This window comes from Podarcis erhardii (assembly GCF_964252035.2).
Source record: "Podarcis erhardii genome assembly, chromosome: 6".
Classification (NCBI taxonomy): domain Eukaryota; kingdom Metazoa; phylum Chordata; class Lepidosauria; order Squamata; family Lacertidae; genus Podarcis; species Podarcis erhardii.
Genome location: NC_138510.1, coordinates 39,634,132 through 39,654,292, shown reverse-complemented (window position 1 = coordinate 39,654,292; position 20,161 = coordinate 39,634,132). Strand labels below are relative to the sequence as shown.

Below are 20,161 nucleotides of genomic sequence, written 5' to 3'. Positions count from 1 at the left end.
GCATTGCACAGCAGCACCCTCAGTTCATGTGGGTATCCCTTGCTGATTCTAGTATCCATCCGGTCAGGACCAGACCCGGAGGCAGGGATAGTCCTCAGACAACGACTAAACCTGCCCCCTCTGTAATGACATGGTCTAGTCTTAGCGTAACTCCTCCTCCTACCCGTGATCACTGAGATCGGTTGTCCCAGTGCATCCCCCCCCTGTGGAACATGCCCCAGCCATTTTGTGGGCTGGGGCCCACTCCCCGGCAGCCCTGAACCCTCCCCCTAAGAACAAAATAACACCTTAAACAAACAAAACCAATAAAACAATACAAACAAAAAATGTAAAAATTACGAAACATCAAAATAATAAGTAAAATAATAATAATCCCCAAGCCCAACCAAACATCCATCCCACCCCACCCCCCCATATATATATATATATATATATATATATATATATATATATATGCAGGTTTTGGTGTCCTCGGGTGTCTTCCCGTGTAAAAGTTGGGGTGTCTAGGCGACGTTTCGACGAGGTCTCACTCGTCATCTTCAGGCTGGTGCTTTCGGCTTCTTGTTACTGGAACAGTAACAGTAACAGTAACAGTAACTGTTCCAGTAACAAGAAGCCGAAAGCACCAGCCTGAAGATGACGAGTGAGACCTCGTCGAAACGTAGCCTAGACACCCCAACTTTTACACGGGAAGACACCCGAGGACACCAAAACCTGCATTCCTGTACCCGTGAAAATCTACGAAAGCATATATATATATATATATATATAAAAACATTTTAAAAACACTCTGTCCCTCCGGCAGTAACAACAACTGTCCTAGTGAGGCCTGTCAGGCCCCGCCCCAGGCCAGGTAGTAAGTGGCAGGAAGGAGCAGGGCCCTCAGGCACTCACTCAGGGGAAAGGAAAGGAAAGAATGTCATATTTACTTAAGGTTTCAAGTTCCTAAAGTTCCATAGTCAGTAAGGTACAGGAGGCAAATTGCTTCTCTCCTCCACTACAAACATGTATATCCGGGTATTCTGCACAAGCACAGAATCTCAATGTGGCAACGAAGACTAACCAAGAGTACCATCTGGGAAGCATGAAGGCCATTTGGGTTGGAATGCTGTACTCACAACAGCATTGTGCATAAACCAATTTCTTGCACTCCTTCCTTCTCTGCGGGTCTTCTTCCTTCAATTGTGTTGTGTAAGTACCATGCACAGCTGCATATGTAATTTCTTAATTTTCTCATAAGATGTAGAGAAACATCTGGACCAGCAGCTGCAGAAATCTTTACTGCATTTTGTCTTGGCTCATAGGTGCACATGTTTTGGCAATGGAACAGTAACACAAACCATGTTTAAAAATTAAACCTGCTTTGAAGAAAAGTACCTCAAGAGTATCTTGTTGGGGGGGGGGGACTGAGCTAGGACGGCAACTTCTTTGGATGCTATGAAAGGGAAGGAGCTCACAATAACTTGCAGTGGTACAATTATTATCATTTTAGAGGTATGACTGAAAGCGGACCTCTAGGTGTCGACCCTTAGTTACTGAACTCACAGAGGGCATCCTCAGAGCAAGGAGAAACTATGGGGAACTGCAAACATGAACTACATTTGCAAGGCCCATGGGCTATCTTTCACACTGACCTGGGGCAGGGTAAATGTGTGTGCTTAAAAAGGCTCTTCATCTCTTGTTTTTATGAGGCTCTGATAGTTTCACAATGGCCCCCAGGGTAGCCTCTTTTCATAAAGCAGGTGCTCAGGAGGGGTGGACTCAGCGGAGACACCACTTCCATTGTGTCTCTTTCAAACCCTCTCTGCATGTTTACTTAGCGCACCTCTCCCTTCTGCTGAGGGTTTTGTGTGTGTGTTGGATGATATATAGTGGGGCCTCACTAATGACACCAGCCCATATGTCTCCATTGTCCTCTGCTTAATGCAGTTTCTCCAAATGACAGGGCTTTGTGGGGCAAAGTAGGAATGAGCCCTCTGTGATAATGACTCCCTGCCCTAAAAAAGTAGGTTCACCTGATGTCCCCTAAGATGTGACTGCACAAGGGGGGGGTCACTCATGCAGTTTAACTCCACAATGGTGATGTAGGGTATACTCTTCAGATATTATAAAAAGGTACTATGTAGAGTGAGCTATTCTGCACAAGCACAGTTCTTTTCTGGATGCACTGCACTGCCCACACAGACCTCACAATTCCAGATGAAGAAGAATCCAGCATTTAGCTTAGGCACTGCGTGGCCAAGCGAGTGGATCTTATCCTGGAAAAAGTCATTATGCACAGGCATGTGCCTTCCAGGTAGTTGTCTATGCAAAACTTCTAGTGCCTCTGTGAAACCAGTGAAAAAGTAGCCACATGCAAATATGAATCTCATGGTAGTGAATTACAGTATTTCCTTCCACTGTACAAAGTTGTTTTCTATTCCATTTCTATCCCACTGAGCTCTTAAGTTACCTCACAACTACCCTGTGAGGTAGGGAAAGCTGAGCAATTGTGACTTGCTCAAAACTATTCAGGGAATTTAACAGCTGAGTATCATTCTGAATTTCCCTCTCTCGTAGTGAAATCAAACATTATAGCCACTATGACAGACTGCTGTGAGACTGAACCATTAATGTTCACAAATTGAACTTGTAAATTTGTAGGGTTTAGATGCATGAATCTGCAATGGACAAGTTAAGTCAGTACTAGTTGCCAATGGACAAGTTAAGTCAGTACTAGTGGCTAATGGGTAAAAAAACCCCACCAAATGAAATAGACTTCATATGATTATCCATCTCCTAATAAAATGTCAAAGGTTATCACAGTTAATAGCCTATCCTATTGATCCCTTTTATTACAACAGAAAGCTGTGTGAATGCATCAACTGTCTGGACTCTTTGGAATCTTGTTACTTACACCTGAGAAGTGTTACTTACACCTGAGTGTTGAAGTGTTATTTTTAAAATCCAGTTTTAACAAATAAATCATCTAAATGATAAACAATGGCAGTTGAAACCTTTTGATACAGAGATGCTTTTATTTAAATGGCTTTAAAGATTTAAAGTAGTGTTAGTTTCAGGGTAAATGTAAAATGAGACAGTAATTGGAAGGTTACCCTTGTACTTTTGGAGCTCATGGGAAATAATTGTTTTGTTGACTGTATGTTTGAAAAAAATTTGCTTATGTGTGTTTGGAAAAAGATCTGCAGAAGCTATGGGTTGTATCCAATCGAGTCATGTTCAGATCAGACCTGCTGAAATCAACGGACAAGTTAGTAATGGCTTCCCTGATTATTACTAAGTATTTATATTACATTTTACCTTATAGTCAAATGACTTACATTAAAATAAGGTATGTTCCAAAGGGAGTTTAAGATGGTGCATCATCTAGATTTCACTTCACAATACTTTTCTTCTCATGTAGAGAAGTGATGTTCATAAGAGTGAAATATGCTTGAAATTCTCCCACTGAATGTAGACAACTGAGGCTGAAATCCTGTGCACAGTTGCTTGGGAATAATTGCTACTGAACTCTACAGGATCAGGTTGTTAAGCTTTCCGGTTCAAAGGACTTCTATGCACATGGCTGCTTGTGATTCATGACTCTATGTCTTGGACTGTAAGTGTAAATTTGAAACTTTCTGCAAGCAAGCAAGCAAGCAAGCAAGCAAGCAAGCAAGCAAGCAAGCAAGCAAGCAAGCTAGTAAAAAAACCTCTGTAGAAATACAATTTATGATGACATGGCCATGTCCACAAAGAACCATGCAATGAGTGGATTAAGGCAAGATGAAACCATTGGCAAGAGCAACTACTTACATTGACAGACTCTTTGCCATTGTACTTCACTCGGATCCTGGGCTCTTGTATGACATCTAGGTTGGACCCTGTGACAGTCAGAGGTGTGTGGCCACTGTGGGGAAGCAGATAACATTGGGTTAATAAGGTTTGGCAAGGGGGACTGGGGCAGAGCCCATTGCCCATGTTTCTGGCAAATACAAATGCTTGTTGAACTCAGCAATATGTTTTCTCCAGGCTGTATAGGAACTAGGTGACAAACCGGATTAATATACCATCACCCTGACTCTGGCTAGAGCTGTCTTGCAAGTTAATTGGATTTTTTAGTATCATCTGTCCCCCTAGTGGGCAGTCACCTCTCCCCGTAACATTTCTTAGGGTTGGCAGGAGGAAAAATATAAAGATCCAGGACTAAATAAATAACAACAATGAATTTGTTAGCGTGCTTAATGGTTTATACAGCGATGCATGCTCCGAAGAAAGAGAAGTGTCATATTATATAACTCTTGCAGTGAACAAGTTGCTGTTTTGCTAGCCTTCCTTCCTCTGTAATTCCCAGCAAAATTATTACACACAGGGCAAGAATTTACATGGAAGAAACGGTTGTCAAATAAGTGAAAAGAGGACTATGATGGCCAAAGCGAGTGACAGCAAAGCTGCTCATCAAGGAACTTGAGACCATTTCCTCAGCTGAAACACTCAGCACAGCTTAGCACAGCTCAGCTCATTTGAAAATCAACCAGTAAATTTCTTTTTAACCTCCGCAGTAGCAGAGATGTCAGGGAGGAGTGGGGAATTATGGTTGTTCCACATGAGAAGTTAAAAAAAGACCCACAGCCAATCCAGCCTGCTATAAACACTGACCTTATGCAGAGCTTCTTTGACAATAGCCCTGCTGTATTTGAGAAAACCAGCCCCTCAAAATTCCTACGTAACTTATGAGTGCCTTCACAATCACACTTAGCCCAGTCTGAGTCTATGACTTGGCAGTCTACTGAATCACTTCTGTGCAATAAATGTTATCTTCAGTTTCTCCTGCAATGAATTTATAGTGTACCAGAGATCTGCTCAGCTCCAGTCACTCAAATTCTTCTCCCTCCCTTCACCCTATTCCTGGCCTTCGGCTGATGAGAAGGTTGGCCACTACTCGCCAAGTCTTTATTTTGTCTTCCCTACATCCAAAAAGCCAAAGTTTGATATGATCTAGGGAGGCTCATTATAGTATTCTTATGAGTTTAGAGGAGATTGGGGAACTGGTCAGGCAAGTTTCTTTGAAGATGAAGACCAGCCAGCCACTTTAGTACCCTGCCCTGATGAGCTTTTCAAAGCGATGAGCTGGGTTGCAATAACTGCATCTAGGTGAGAAACAACCAAAAAGGGGTGGGGGTGGGGCTGGATTGGAAAGTTGCTGTGTTCAGTGAGTTGGAAGCTGGAGGGGTGATGCCGCAAGAGCTGATGATAGAGACATGTCTTTCTCTGTGCTGGATTGAAAGCTGTGACTAATAGAGAAGCAATATATTATGGGGTGAAATGCTCTAAGCCCCTCCATCCGATGCTCCGGCTCTGTATATGTGTAAGTAAGACCACATATCTTCAAGCACAGTCCCTGTGCCACTGAGTGCACAGAACTAGTTTCCCTAAGGTGCTAGAAGTGGAAGTTTTAAAAAGTTCTCATACTGATTTCCCCCCCAGCATGACGTACACAATGTTCCCAGTGATGTCTAGAGTCAAGGCAGAATCTCCTCTTAAGATTTCACTTCTGCTCATTTATGTAGGGAATATTTCCAGCTCCCCAGATGTCCAGTTTTGTTTTCAGTGTGAAACTATTGTATAAACATTTCCTCCTTTGCGTGCAGCTCTACAAAAGTGAAAAAAAGTTACAGCAGTGAAGAAACTGACCCAGCATTTTAGACAGTGGTCTATCAGCTCCTGCACTTTAGAGTGCTCCTGGAATGTATAGCTGTACATCTTTAGACAACCGGTATGTTTTGATCAGCTTTTTTTTTTTTTTTTTTACTCTCTGGTGCTCTTAAGAAGGAGGCCTTAATGAGCAATTGTGCACTTCTCCAGCAGATGGGAGCGATCACAGGGCTCCATTTGCTCTCCCAGAATCTTGTCACAGATTGCCATGGTTGTAATTGCCTCAGTAATTACAATTGAGTTAATAACTCTTATTTTCCAACTCAGGGAACAGGGATGTTCTAACCGCCTAGCAATGATGAATGCAGGTCTGTGGATGGGAAACATACTATTCCAGATAGTTTGTACTTTTGCATTATGTTGAACAGGAATGAAGTGGGATCCCCACCCCCCACCACCAGAGAGACTTCTGAGCTTCTGCAACTATGTTGGAACATAGGAAGCTAATTTATACAGAACTACTGTTCAGAGGCCCAGCAATCATAGTGCATTGCTCTGAGGGGCCTAATTCATCAATATGCCCAGGTCATTTGAGTCCAGAAAATCCACAAGAATGGATGTCCCAAGCTTCTTGGAAGATCAGACCTCATCCATAAATCTGCAGTATTTACACAGGTGGAATAAATCCCCAAGGAGCCTGAGAAGCTGGGTGTTGACAATAGCGAGTAAAGCAATAGAAGGGAATTATAGATAATAGTCCTTTTTCTTCACATAAGGGGTTTGGCTTTGCTGAACTGAGTCATAGACCATGTTTTCTTTGCTCTGTGTGTTTTTAAATTAGTGTTTTTAAAGTTAGTGTTGATTCTAGAGTCATCACTAATAAGTTTCCAAGGGCTGAGAGGGATAGGAAGCGGGAGAATCTGCAGAAAGTGACACACAGTTTAGGCTTTCATAATTCCTTAAAAGTTTAGCTGTACTTAAAAACACACACACAAGTTGAATGGACTCTTGCACTGTCATGTCTATCAAATATATTTATAGAATTTGCATCTGCAAAGAGGTATCTTCAACAAGAAACTAATTCAATCAGATTTTTCCCTTCTTGGTTTATAGAAAGAGGCATTTAGAGAGGAACTTGGAATGAATTAAAAACAAAATAACCCCCCCATCATTATTTCAGTATAGCAATTATGAGCAACTGTTTCAATTGTTTTCAAACGATGAAACACTTTCAGCAGACACTAAAGATGCTTAATGGGTTTTGCAAAAAAATTATTTTAAGATTACTAATATCTATCCCTTTTATTAAAGACATTTGTGGAGACGAGTATTATGTGTGCCTTTTATATCTGCTCTAGAGAACAAGCCAATATAATGCCAATTCTTTTCCACTCCTTCACACCTAATATTTGTTTTATTTGTTCTTTTTGGGCTTGGAACAGGCAATAGCCTAGCCAGAGGCACAATCTGATGTAAACACTAGCACCAAGACTGAGAAGATCACTGCTCATCGCCCATAGTATGCATGCTATCAGCTGTGTAGCCAAGTATGCTACTTTGAACTATGATACCCTAGGATACCAGAGTGAATCTGCAATTTCAGCCTATTTCAAGTCCCAATTACACACCTAAAGCAAGGTATCAAAATGGTATTGTCACATGAAACATAGTCTGACTCATTTTACCACACAATCATCTCTGTTTTTTAACTGCTATATGAGGTTGGACAACTCTCTCACTGAGCACCTTCCTCACAGAATGGTTGCATTCTCATAGAACTGAAGCATGATCCAAAAGGAGACATTTCAATGCATTTTGACTCATTTGAAGCCCCACTGACTCCCAAAACATTGCAGTCCTTGCAAAAACTGTGGCTTTGAACCAGGGCCATCTTAAGCATATCCGGCGCTGTGGTGCAAAGATCCCTCCGGCGCCCACCCCATGTTTCCCAGAGTTGTCGCCCTTTCCCCAAGCCTCTGCGGAGATGCTCTCCTCCCACGGAGGCTTGGGAAGGAAGCTGCATGCCCTCCAGCCATATGGTTGATGGGGCACAGCTGGCAGGCCTGCAGGGAAAGGGGGAGGCGCCAGCAAAGCCACGCAGCTCCCCCACTCACTAGGGCACCCCTGAGAGGCCAGCGCCCTGTAAGCCCAATAGGAAAGACGGCTCTGCTTTGAAGCAATCCTTCCAAAACTACAACCAGCTTTGATAACTTTCACCACTGTTGGGAAGCTGGGGGATTAGCCATGTCCTAATTCTAACCATTTGCTCTCCTGGTGCTCCTGCTGTTAAAAGACTCCAGTTACCTGGCAATGCTCCACTCAGGATCAATACGTTGAACTCTGGGGTCATCAATGTACTCAAACTGCAACATGCTCTCTAACTGGGCCCGGTCCACACTGACTGAGACATGGACAGAGCCAAGGCCATGAGTGGAAGGTGCCGACACACACACAATTTCGTTTATGGACCTCCTGTAAAAGAGAAGAGAGAAGTGGAACCTTTAACAAATAGGAAGGCAATCAAGGGGCAGCTAACAACAAGCACTCAGGATGACCCACAGATAAAATAAATTCATTGGGCTTACTCTACCAAAAACAAATGGGTGACAACCTTTGTGGAGAGATGTAGTGCCTACCTAACAGATATGGTAGCTACCTGAAGGCACAAGACAAATAATGCTGCAGTACAAGGACTAACCAACTGAAGGCATTACAACTTTTTGCATTCAAATGATACAACTCATTGTAATATTAAGACTGGAACTTGCTCAGAGTTTTAAATTTGATGTGGTGTTTCAAGTGTTCCAAGCATGTGGTAGAGTCCTATCTATTCAGCATCAGGTTGCATGTGGGTCCTTGCTGGATTAAAAACACGTTTGTGTGAAAACCGTTTTTCATGGAGGTTAGGCAAAAGGCTGACTAATGTGTATGTGTGTGAAAGAAGCTGGGGTGGAAGGTTTGCATGCCTCTGTACTCCTGACAGTTTGTTTCTCAACGGAAACAGCCTTTGATGGGTGTAGGTTTGAGAAAAGAAATGGGCAGGGAAGGGTTAATTAAGGACGCTTCCAGACTGTCACTATATTTAGGTGGGAGTCAATCACATCCTGACAAATTCCAGGCTGCGCAATTAAAGCTGATTTCGAGCTCTTGCAAAACAAACCTGCTTCCTCAAAAAGATTGAACTTTTAATGATAAGGAAAGTGATGGGACAATGAACAGGCAAGTGTGGGATAGCAGTTGCTTGATGCCACATCATCTAATCTGCCTGCAAACAAATCAAGATGAATTAAATAGCCTATGTTGCCTAATCTTTCCATGAACAAATCAGGCGAAAAACTCTAATAACAGGTTGTCTAGAAGTGACCACTTTCTGCTCTTAGTCTGCTCAAAATCAACCCCAGCAAAAGATATGGAGAACCTGTACATTTCCCCTAAGGATGGGAAAGCAGCTAGGAGAGAGGAATGATTCTGAGCTAGCAAATGTCAGGAAAAGAGATAGTTAAATCATAAGACTTGCATGCCACAGTGAGTATATGCCCTAGAAATACAATCCTGATGTGTAAATGTGCAATCATACAATTAGAATTCTGAAGGTTCTTGGCCTTCTTAAGAAAAGCTGTAATAAACATGATTAACCATAATATATTAATAGTAATACTGCTTGGGTCAAGTGTGATGTTGGCACACAAAAGCAGGAGGAAGATTCAGTACAAGGTATGAGCTTCAAGTTAGACTGCAGTGATAAAAACATAGTTCATGTTGGAGCTGGATCAATAGTTTCAGCCCAACTTTGGGGGGGGGGCAATTTGGAAAGAGGGAGGTTGAAAAGAAACTGTCCTCAAAAACTGGGATGGATAGGAGAAATCTCATGAGGTGGAGTTTGGCTTCCTTTCTTAAAAGTGAGGTGGTGACAGCAGCAAGTGTATGTTGTGACAGGACTTCCTTATCTTACCATGGGCATTCTGGCCAGCCCCAAGCCAGGAAATGAGACAGGAGCAGCTATGTAAGACTTTTCAGACTTAAAGAAAAAGCAAGAGGAAGAAATGTTACCTCCTCATTTTTAAGTAAAGTAAGCCAAACTCTCCCCTTCCAATGCAAAAAAGGTTCAAAGAGTTCTCATGCTTCCCCTTCCAACAGCCAGTAAGCATTCTGTTTTAAGGATCATACAACTCAAATTTATATGTGTGTATCATGAGCCCCACTTCCCTTTTGGGACAGGCCATGACCTGGCAGTCTCAGACTGAGGAGGAGGCAACAGAAGTGGGGGAATTGTGGGGACCGGGTATGGAGGATGCAGGTTCTCCCATTTCCACCTCTTCTGCTGAGTGTAGAGCCTCATTAGGAAGAACCCATTAGGGATGGCTGAGCCAGAGGTGGCAGGGACTGAATAGGAGTCAGAAGAATGAGTGCATTTCTCTTGCCAAGCACTGTGCACTACTTCAACTGATGGGAACAGATTCACTCGCCCAGACAGAATGCATTCTCGCAAGGCAAAAGAGTCTTATGAGAAACCTTGCCACACCTCGTCTATAAAAACTTGACAGGAGGGGTGTGAGGACTTGTTGGGACATCTTTGTTGTTTCTGCTCAGTTCTAAGTTTCTAGCCTGGCTCCTGAATTATTGAATCCTACTGCTATTGAGTAAATATCTCTAATGTGCAGTTAAGAGCCTCTGTTGATGTGTTTTTGGCAAGAGTCAGTACATTCTCTCTCTCTCTCTCTCTCTCTGTGTGTGTGTGTGTGTGTGTGTGTGTGAGAGAGAGAGAGAGAGAGAGAGAGAGAGAGAGAGAGAGAGGAGACAATAGAAGAGGAAGGAGGAAGAAAGGGTAACAAGAGAGAGAGAGAAGGAATGGAAGATGCAAAGTAAAAAAGGAAGACTAAGTAGAGTTGTAGAAACAGCTACAATTATTTATCTTGGGCTTCAGAAAAAGTCAACTCTGCTTAGAGCTGAATGATTCCTAGCTATTCTCTGTCATGTCCTAGCTATTCCCTGCCACCAGTGGCCTCATGTGAGTACAGGCATTTTAGCATGCTAGAGACCAGACTTCAGAGAAGCCTGCTTAGCCCTTGTGTGAGATCCAAAGCGACACATCACTGCTGGCAAAGAATTACTGCAAGCTCCCTGTGATCAGTTAATTAGCTTTCTGCGCTATTACCATGTCGTCATGGTGAATCTCCCCACTCCTCCGATCAGAGGCAGGAGAATAGAGGGAAGCTGTAATTATAGTGAATCTCATTAGAAACTGCTTCATCTAATCAGTCTCCCTGCACATCATGAGTACATGCCAAGTTCATCACCTACAAACCGTGCAATAAAAAAGAGAGAAGGGGGTGGGAAGAAACAGGCCATGTTATGACCTTGTATGGAAAGGCTGGAGTAAACAGCATACTGCTGGATTCTCAGCAGTGTTAGTTTACAGGTTATATGGAGTAATTAGATCAGTGAATTAGGAGCAATGCCTAAATATAACCATTTATTTATATGGATTATTATGCTGGACCAAGTCTGGCCTTGGAAGCCAGACTTGAACAGCACACTGAAATAAAATATTCTACAAAAATTCTACCGACAGACCATTATAAAATAATAATTTTGATTACCAGGAAAACTATTCCCTCTAGCAGAGTTGTAAAGGCTTACTGGTAGCTATGCCCTTGAAACCTTAAGCTGTTCGAACGGGACATTCAGCATTCCAGAGCTCTGGATGGCCAGAAAATTAAAACCAAGGGGTACTTAAGGGCACGAGGTACCGGCACCTCTTTTTGTTGTTGTTAAAAAGTGTGGCACTTACTGCAACAACTTCATGGTGAGTACTGGCACCTATTTTTCTAGGAAAAAAGTATTGGCTACGTCCCAGCACTAGTTTCCAAGAAAGCTTCTACGCAAGTCAAGACTTAAAAAGACATCGGAGAACCAAAAGCTGTGAAGAAGAAATCTCATCTACAGATATGAAATGAAATAGGTGGTAAAGTTTAACTAAGCATATTCTGTTTTCCTTTTTATCTGTTCCAAAGGTATAAATGAACCCTTTATTGAATGAGATGAGGAAATACTAAGTCCATTAAATCCTACTCACTCATTAACATGCTGTCCCTAATCTACTGCTTCCCAGTCCAGGCATAAAATGGGTGCTCAGCTGTTTTATCTCTTCAGAGGCTGCAGAAAGCAGCAATTCCCATATATTATGCCTCCATAACACAGCTTGGGAAAAGCTGGTTTTATAGCAGGTGAAAGGAGAAAGCAGAACAGGCAAGTGACATTGTACTTCCTCATCTCACCAAGTTCCTTCTATCTTACAAACAAGCAACAGATCCAAGTGGGGAAAATAGACCAAAAGGTGGAACCTAACTTTCCACATCCCTTCTTGAACAATGCACATACATTTCCTACTCCTCTGAGCAACTATTTTATCACTTTTACTGCAGTTACATTTATATCCTACATTTCTTCTATCACGGAACTCAAGGCACTGTGCACAAGTACTGACTGGCAGTCCCTGTCTAGTGTTTTGCCAGCCCTGCCTGGAGATACCAGGGACTGAATCTGGGGCCATATGTGTGCCACACACATGCTGCTCCACTGAGCTGCAGCACCATATGACTTCAGACTAGGCCCCGAGAGCACTTTTACTGTGAACATATGACATGTCCCCCATACTAGGACATTTGAGGTGGGGATGGAGTGCCATTGAGCATAAGAGCCTCCCAAATTCATGAAGCCTGGAAAGAATGTTTTTCGTATTATGAAATATTTGGAACAGTTGATAAAAAGCTACACTAGTACTACAATGCAGAAAGGCATATGTCAACAGATGCTTATTAATGATCACTGTAGCTCATATGAATGGTGCATAAATCAGGGTGTATCTATCAATGTACTGTATATTTTTAAAATGACAAATAATATAGTATGCATTTTTCCATAAAGAGTAAAAGTGGTGAAATATGGAATTCATCCCAGAAATAAAAACAGGTATTTGTTCGTGACAGCTCAAGTTTCAATAAGAAAAGAGTAACACTTTATCCTTAGTCTCTGTCAATTAGAACTTTCCCCACCATTCTGGCAACTGCCAATCTTCTGCTACATCTACAATCAGGATACTAAAGTGGAAAGAGATGCCTATAGTTCTTTCAGGATTGCATTTACTCATGAGACGAGGGGGGTGGAGATACTTTAAAGGGATTTTTACAACAGCAGAACATGCTTGGGATCTGCAGAAGGGGCAGGATTTTACTATATGAAAATAAAGCAATGGATAAAATGAATAAACATTAAACTGGCTCATTGCTATGCAATGCTCATTATTGTCAGTGACAGGGTAGCTTAAGGTGATTAAGAAGATATTGGGCATATTATAGCTGGAGTAGCTGAAACGCTGCCCATGGAAGCACAATTACAATAACACACACTGATATCCATGGACCAGCCCCCTTACCCATAAAACTCGCAGGTCTGGTTACCCAGCAACACCGATACACTGCTGCCAGCCCCCAGAAAATGGCCAGCGATGGTCACCATAGTCCCTCCTGACTCTGGTCCACGGCTAGGACTCAAGGTGCTCACTGCAGGGTTCTTGGAAAGAAAGAAAAGAACAAGATAATCTGCTATGGTGTGATGCTGTTGCATATAAGACTACAGCACTAAGTTGCATTTCTATGTGAAGGTAGGTCTTTTGGTTGAAGACATGAAATACATGACCAAATACAGCTAGCAGGAAGAGTTTGTATCCAGCTGTATTTCTTTCTTTCTGCCCCTCCCCTCAAGTTTTTTAATGTAAATAACTCCCCCAATTTGGTGCTTGGATGTGGGAAACTGCTATCCATACTTCTGCTTGTCCTGTGCCTCAAAAGCACAGATCTGAGTGGTTTTCCCTTTGCTCTAATCCTTTCCCCACTCTTTAGTGCTAAATTGGAGCAAACATCAATCCAGAGAAAACCGAAATTGCTGTTTGCTCTGACTGAGTGTGAAAGAAGGGTTTTCCCTGGGGGAAAGCAGTGGGACAAAAGGAAGTGTGGATAAACCCTGAGGCTCAAAACATCACAAAACAATAAAAGTTGCTTAGCTTGGGCCTAGGCACTATTGTGAAGCCTAGCCATGTCACAGGATTTTCATGAGGAAAAAACACTGCTTTGGACTCCTTGGAGAAAAGCAATGGAAGACATAGTAACAATAAAATAAAACCATCAATGTCACAGATCACAAAAATATACATAAACATAGAAGTTTTATGAACTGTTAGGATTTGAAATGAAACTATTTTAGAGACTGCATTTCTCCCCGTGCAGAACTAAAAGAATTAACGTGTCAATCAATGTGTTCATAATTAGTGACTGCTGCTTATTCTTACTAAATAAATCTGAATAAATCAGGTACAGCTTTGTTTTTAGTCCATGGATATAACCAAATTGTTTAGCTAGTCCTTTCCCCACAATGACTCATAGCCGCTGTTGGGCAACATCCCTTCTGAATTCCCTGAACAGTACCATCTTTGTTCAATAACAGACAGTACAGTGAATATGACACACTTCATACTACATATAGTATGACAGACTCTCAGATCATGGTATTTCCCAGAAGGCAGCATCCAAACTGCCATATAAAATCAACTCAGTGGTCAAACTAATCCAGTGCCCTGGCTCTGAAAAGTGACCTACACTGAATGTTTCAGATATGCTTTCCCCAGCTTTGGGGGATTGGAAGGCATTCAAAGAGGCTATATAAGGAACAATCAGAAGGATAGGTTTTATCCAGATATGAGACTTACATCTGGGCCTGAGTTTTATGCTACATAATGATGCTCTAATGACAGCATTGTAGTCTAGGTAGGTGATTGAACTCAGTATAAATAAGTGCTTATCCCAGTTCCTGCCTAGCCTACTGAATGGCTCTTCTGTGTCATGATTTCTCTCCTCTATACAATGTAGATAATGATGCTGACTTCTAGAGCAAAATGCTCTGAAATCTATCAGTGAAAAGCACAGCATTGTTAATATTAAATAGCACTTAACACAGGGTGGTTACAGCCCTGAACTCCTAAGAAATGTAAAATGCACAATTCTATGCAATTTTAGATAACAATGGACAGGATGGCTATTGCAGAAACTGGCAGACTTTAGGTCTCACATGGTCTCCAAGGTGTCTTAGTTTGTTAGGCTATTTTGTTTCAGTTTTGAAGATTCTGGCCCTCATGATATATCAAGCCAAAATAAGGAAAAGGCTCAAAATTATGAGGAACAGTAATAAGAAGCTCAAATTATTTTTGCTTGTTATGATTTCAAAGACAGAGCAAGGTTTTTGAGGGTATCTCCCCAGAATATAAATACTGTAAATTAAATGTAAGAGACCTAACATGCTGCAGTTCTCCATTCTTGAAGCTAATGTGCAAATTAGATTAATCCCACATAATGAAGTATTCAAATTAGTTATGACTCTCGCAGTATCCTCTGGTGCTAAACAAAGTCGCCTTTCCTTGGGCCAACAGTCCCCCATGTTTTGGCTAGCAGCCAATTTTTTCACTGTGATTCCCCATGTATTTTCTGATACACTTACCGATTATTATGCTGGAATAACAAGCTCTGTCTACATAAACAAGGAATTTCAGGGTGTTTCAGTCAGACACCCTTACTGACTCTCTTAAATCACTGTTTCCCTCTATGAATTGTGAACATCTCACCTAGAGTCACAACCCTGCTGCTGCTTACGTAATGGTTTGTCCAAGGATGAAAGGGGGAGGATGACAGAATTTACCTTGCATGGGGTGATTGACTCCTATTTTGCTTCAGTTGATTACTCACCTCTTGAATCAGACTCAGAAGACTGTCAACCCAATATAACTGATGTCTTATGGCCAAATAAAATGTGGCCATTTTACATTTGCTACTTCACGTCTAACCTGCTCACACATACATGTATAAAGTGGGAAGGGTGTCTAACTGTCACATCAAAAAGGAGCACTGGTGTGGAGAGCTAAACCTTTTCTCCTCTGGCCCTTTGATCAAGCTCCTTTTTCTCCTGCCAGATTTAATACCAGAGAAGAGGAAGACTTAGACAAAAGAACACAAATGCTGGACTAACTACATGGAATCAAGCAGGGCAAGGAGAAGACAGTGGTCGTAATTCTGCTCCCCTTACCTACACATTGCCTTTAATGTTCAAATTAGACATTCTCTGCTTTATACATGAATGGGAAAGACATGTGAACAAGCAAATGGGGCAGCTGCCATCATATCTAGTTTGGCCGTAAAACATACAAGCAAAATCTGTTTAGTGTCAAGTATAGGAAGAGAGTGTTGAAGCTGAGCCCCACCTTCTGCCATCTCTCCATCTCATTACAATATTTAAGTACCACTGACTTGCCTTTATGAAGCCTGTGCCAACAGAGAAGCAAAAAAATATATATCCAGGCAACAGGAGAAGGCTTCTTCCATTCATAAAAAGGCCTTGCAATGCAAAGGATGATAACTTACAACATATGTTGAACAAGTTGCTGCAAGGTGTTACATGGAGCTTCATCTTCACAACTGCCTTCACTCATGCACTGGCTATTACTTTACGTGGCCCTAGACAGTTGGCCTTCTGTACAGTAAAATAATTGTTGTTCAACAACAAGCAGTTTGACATGGACCAATACAATGAATGCTCTGTGCCTCTGGCACTAGCGACGTGACTTCCTCTGATGCTGAAGGGTTTGAATACAAAAGGCAGTTCTAAGCTGGGCGACGAACTCCTATGGTCGGCTTGCCAGATCAAACTCGGCAGACTATGTTACAGAATATCATTACTTCTATTAGACTATTTAGAGACCTTACATAAGAAACTGTGAATGGTCTCAGCTCCCTTTCTAATAAATTGTTGGAGGTGAAACCTGCCTCCACTGCAGGCACTATTTGCATAGCTGTCAACGTTTCCCTTTTTTAAAGGGAAATTTCCTTATTCTGAATAGGATTCCTCGCAAGAAAAGGGAAAAGTTGACAGCTATGACTATTTGCTATGATACAACATCCTTTTCCTTTCCTTTTTTCCCTTCTCATTCCTTTCAAGAAGCACAGCCACCCTACACTCCTCTTGCTCACATATATTGCCTGCTTCTCCTAGAGTGGGAAGGGGGCAGGCCTCAGGCCAGGGGCCTCTGGGCCTTTCTATCTGGCCCTCAGAACTCCCCCCCCCCCCCCCAGACCACACTCCTCACTGACCCTGCTTCACACCTGAAGTGTTTTTGCTTGACTGGGATGAGTCCACGAATTCTGATAATGCTTTTTGATTACTTGGAGGATTCAGAGGAGTGTGTGAGTGCATGTAGCCTAGGTTACATGGGCTTAAAAAATCAGATTACTAGTCTATCCCCTGCAACTGTCCTAGAAAAACCGGGACATCCTGTTTTTTCCTGTGAGAGCACAGCGGCCATTTTGGGCACTGCTCTGGATTCATTTTGGGATGTTTGGAAGCACTTACTCTATATAAAAAAAGCAGCTTCATGCAAGCCCTATATGGTTACTCTGGATAAAATTATCACTATGGATCAGGGATAGGCAACCTAAGGCCCGGGGGCCGGATGCAGCCCAATCACCTTCTCTATCCGGCCCGCGGACGGCGTGTTTTTACATGAGTAGAATGTGTGCTTTTATTTAAAATGCATCTCTGGGTTATTTGTGGGGCATTGGAATTCATTCATATTCCCCCCCCCAAAAAAAAATATAGTCTGGCCCACCACATGGTCTGAGGGACAGTGGACCAGCCCACGGCTGAAAAAGGTTGCTGACCCCTGCTATGGATGGTTTTCAACTAAGGCTTACTAAGAAGAGACCCATTAAAATTAAGTTACATGACTAAGTTAGGTCCATTAAACAGATTTACTCTGAGTAAAACTTCTATGTTTATCAACAAACAAGGCCTCTCGGTTCAAAAATATGCCTGAAAGTATCTTCAAAAGCAGGCCTTAAGCTCTTTAAACAATTTTGTCCTTAGCATCTGAGGCAGCCTTTAAAGTTATGGCTTGATTCAACTCTAGCACCCATGGGTGCATATTTCTTTAGGCTTTAGCAGGATTTCTTTAGGCTTAAGGAAGACTGTGTGATTCCTCAATGAAGGGCTCTCCCCCATCACATTACATATAGCTTTCTTGATGCAACACCAAATGGACTAAGATGTCACCAAAGCAATTCCACCATTGCCTTGGTGTTTTAGTAATAAAATTAGAAGGCATAATAAAATATAATATAATAAGTAAATAAAAATAATAAAATGTTTTCTGCTAAGATGATCCTTAGGGTGCCTTCCAACTCTACAGTTCTGTGATTCTGTGAACTCTGATCTCTTGACTCCTTGTCTTTTGCAAGCTGTTCACGTGCCACCATTAAAGTAATATTGTGCCACCACTAAATTAAGTTTCCATTCTAGCATGTTGCTCATAACAGTGATGGGAAGGCAGGTGCTAACTGACTCATCTATCAATTACTATACAAATTGTGGACAATTGGTAAGCACTAGCATGCAGTCAACACAAAATCAATGAGGCTGGATAAAATGCCTTGTTTAGGCAAAAGAGGGAATGCAGAAAAGCCCCAGGTGTGACTTGCAATCATATGAACAAAATGGTTGATAATTAAATAACAGAAGAGTGCAATGATCGCTTCAGGAATGGAAGGCTGCAATGAGGAACTCTGGATTAAGCAGATAAATGGAACCTCTATTGAATTAGCATCCATTTGCTACCTAAATGGAGAAATACCACTGTAAATCAAGCAAAGATGCAAAAGAAAGTGGGGGAGGATTGAGGAGAGAGATAGAAGAGAAAGAAATCTTTACTTTTCAGCGTAAGCAGTACAAGAAAACCTTGTTTTTAGCAGCTACACAAAACTATTCCATAGTGTTCTGAATGCATGTGTAACATAATAGAAAGAGGCAACTCCATAGATTAATTATATTAATTAAATTCCAGAGTAATAAGTGTTCTCATTATTATTTCCATTGTGAAAGTAGGGCGTGGGGAGAGAAAGAATTATGCATCCTCGGCAGGATGACAAAGAGGGAGGAAGATATCAAAAGCATTGCAAACTCACATTGCAAAGACACACTTTGGCACAGAAGATACCTGTAAGCGGTAAAAGTCAGCCTTACTTTTGGGTGAGGATATAACATGATTTTACAAGGCACTAGTGTAAGCATAATACATACATTGTTATGTATGTAACAATATAAGCATAACACATAAACTGATAATAAGCAGTCTAGGGGCAATGAGAGATTTAAGTTTCACAAAACATTTGGCCCACAAATTAATCACTAGATCGAACCAAAATTATGGTTGATGTTAGGGCCACACATTACCTTTAGTTTGTTAATTTGTGTTTTAATGGTTGGATTATTAATTTTCCTTTTTATTTGTAAACCACTTTAAGCAGGCTTAAGTCAGGCTTAACAGAGGGGTTCATGGACACACTATTGGTCTGGATCAGAACCGAGTTTCCTTTATACAATGTGGACTGTAATGTTTAAGTACTAAATCCCAATTTTAGTTAATGTATTTTTATTGCATAGAATAGTGTAGTCTTAAGGGAGAAAGTTGTTCCATGATTCTTTTTTATATGCTGAAAATTATATTTCTTTCTACTATTTTTATCCACTGCTTCTCTCACCCCTAAATAAGTCTTCATTTAATTCTTCTTCATTTCCCCGTGAGTTACACAACCTCTAGAACAGAGTTTCCCAAACTTGGCTCTCCAACTGTTGCTGGACTACAACTCCCATCGTCCTTAGATAGCAGGACCAATGGTCTGGGATGATGGGAACTGTAGTGCAAAAACAGCTGGAGACCCCAGTTTACGAAACACTGCTCTAGAAATGCAAAGCCTTGCATGACAAGTGGGAGGAAAATTGCTTCTCCTATAATACAATGGACAAATACATAGGGAATTTGAAGGCCTTCGGTAGTAAGTAGGAATGTATAAATTCATGACTGCTCTTTTTTATCATTCAAGCAGGTGGAGAGTACATGGCTGTCTAAAGAAACAAAGCCCAGGTATCATTATGTGCCTGAGTGATAAAGGGGAAAAAGTAGAAAAGTAATAAAATTAATATATAAAACTATTCTATCAAAATACAAAAGGAGTTGTTACACGTTAAATCTTAATGGCGAGCTCAAATATGATGTCCCCCCCCCTCCATGTGCTGGTCACTAGAAAACACTTCTCCAGAGCCCTCTCACACAACAGACTTTACATTTCTTAACAACTTATCACATAGATCAAGATATCACATGAAGCTGCAATTTGGGGACAGTCACTGGCACTGCAATGGAGCCACATTTAATTTATTGTGATATGCTTTCAAATACTACTTTACTAAACTGAGACCAAGCTGAGAAGAAGTCGAGGAAGACATATCCAAGTTAATAAGATGACAGTAATGCAAAAGCAAATGATCGATCATATCCTGATAGCAGGCTCTCCAAGTGTCCCTATTTTCCAGGGACATCCCTGATTTAGAGAAGCCATCCTGGTTTCTGATTTGATCCCGGAATGTCCCACTT

General features: G+C 41.6%; 1 protein-coding gene across 2 annotated transcripts in view; it reads right to left on the bottom strand.

The window, feature by feature from the left end:
* The window catches only part of PLXNA2 (plexin A2), a 418,876-nt gene that overhangs the window by 76,503 nt on the left and 322,212 nt on the right, over nt 1-20,161 (bottom strand). For both annotated transcript variants that reach the window (XM_081864876.1, XM_081864877.1), the window contains exons 15-17: nt 13,070-13,206; nt 7,939-8,106; nt 3,796-3,889 (exon numbers count right to left, since the gene is read on the bottom strand). In XM_081864876.1, coding sequence (XP_081721002.1) covers nt 3,796-3,889; nt 7,939-8,106; nt 13,070-13,206 — 399 coding nt within the window. The remainder of the gene's footprint in view (nt 1-3,795; nt 3,890-7,938; nt 8,107-13,069; nt 13,207-20,161) is intronic.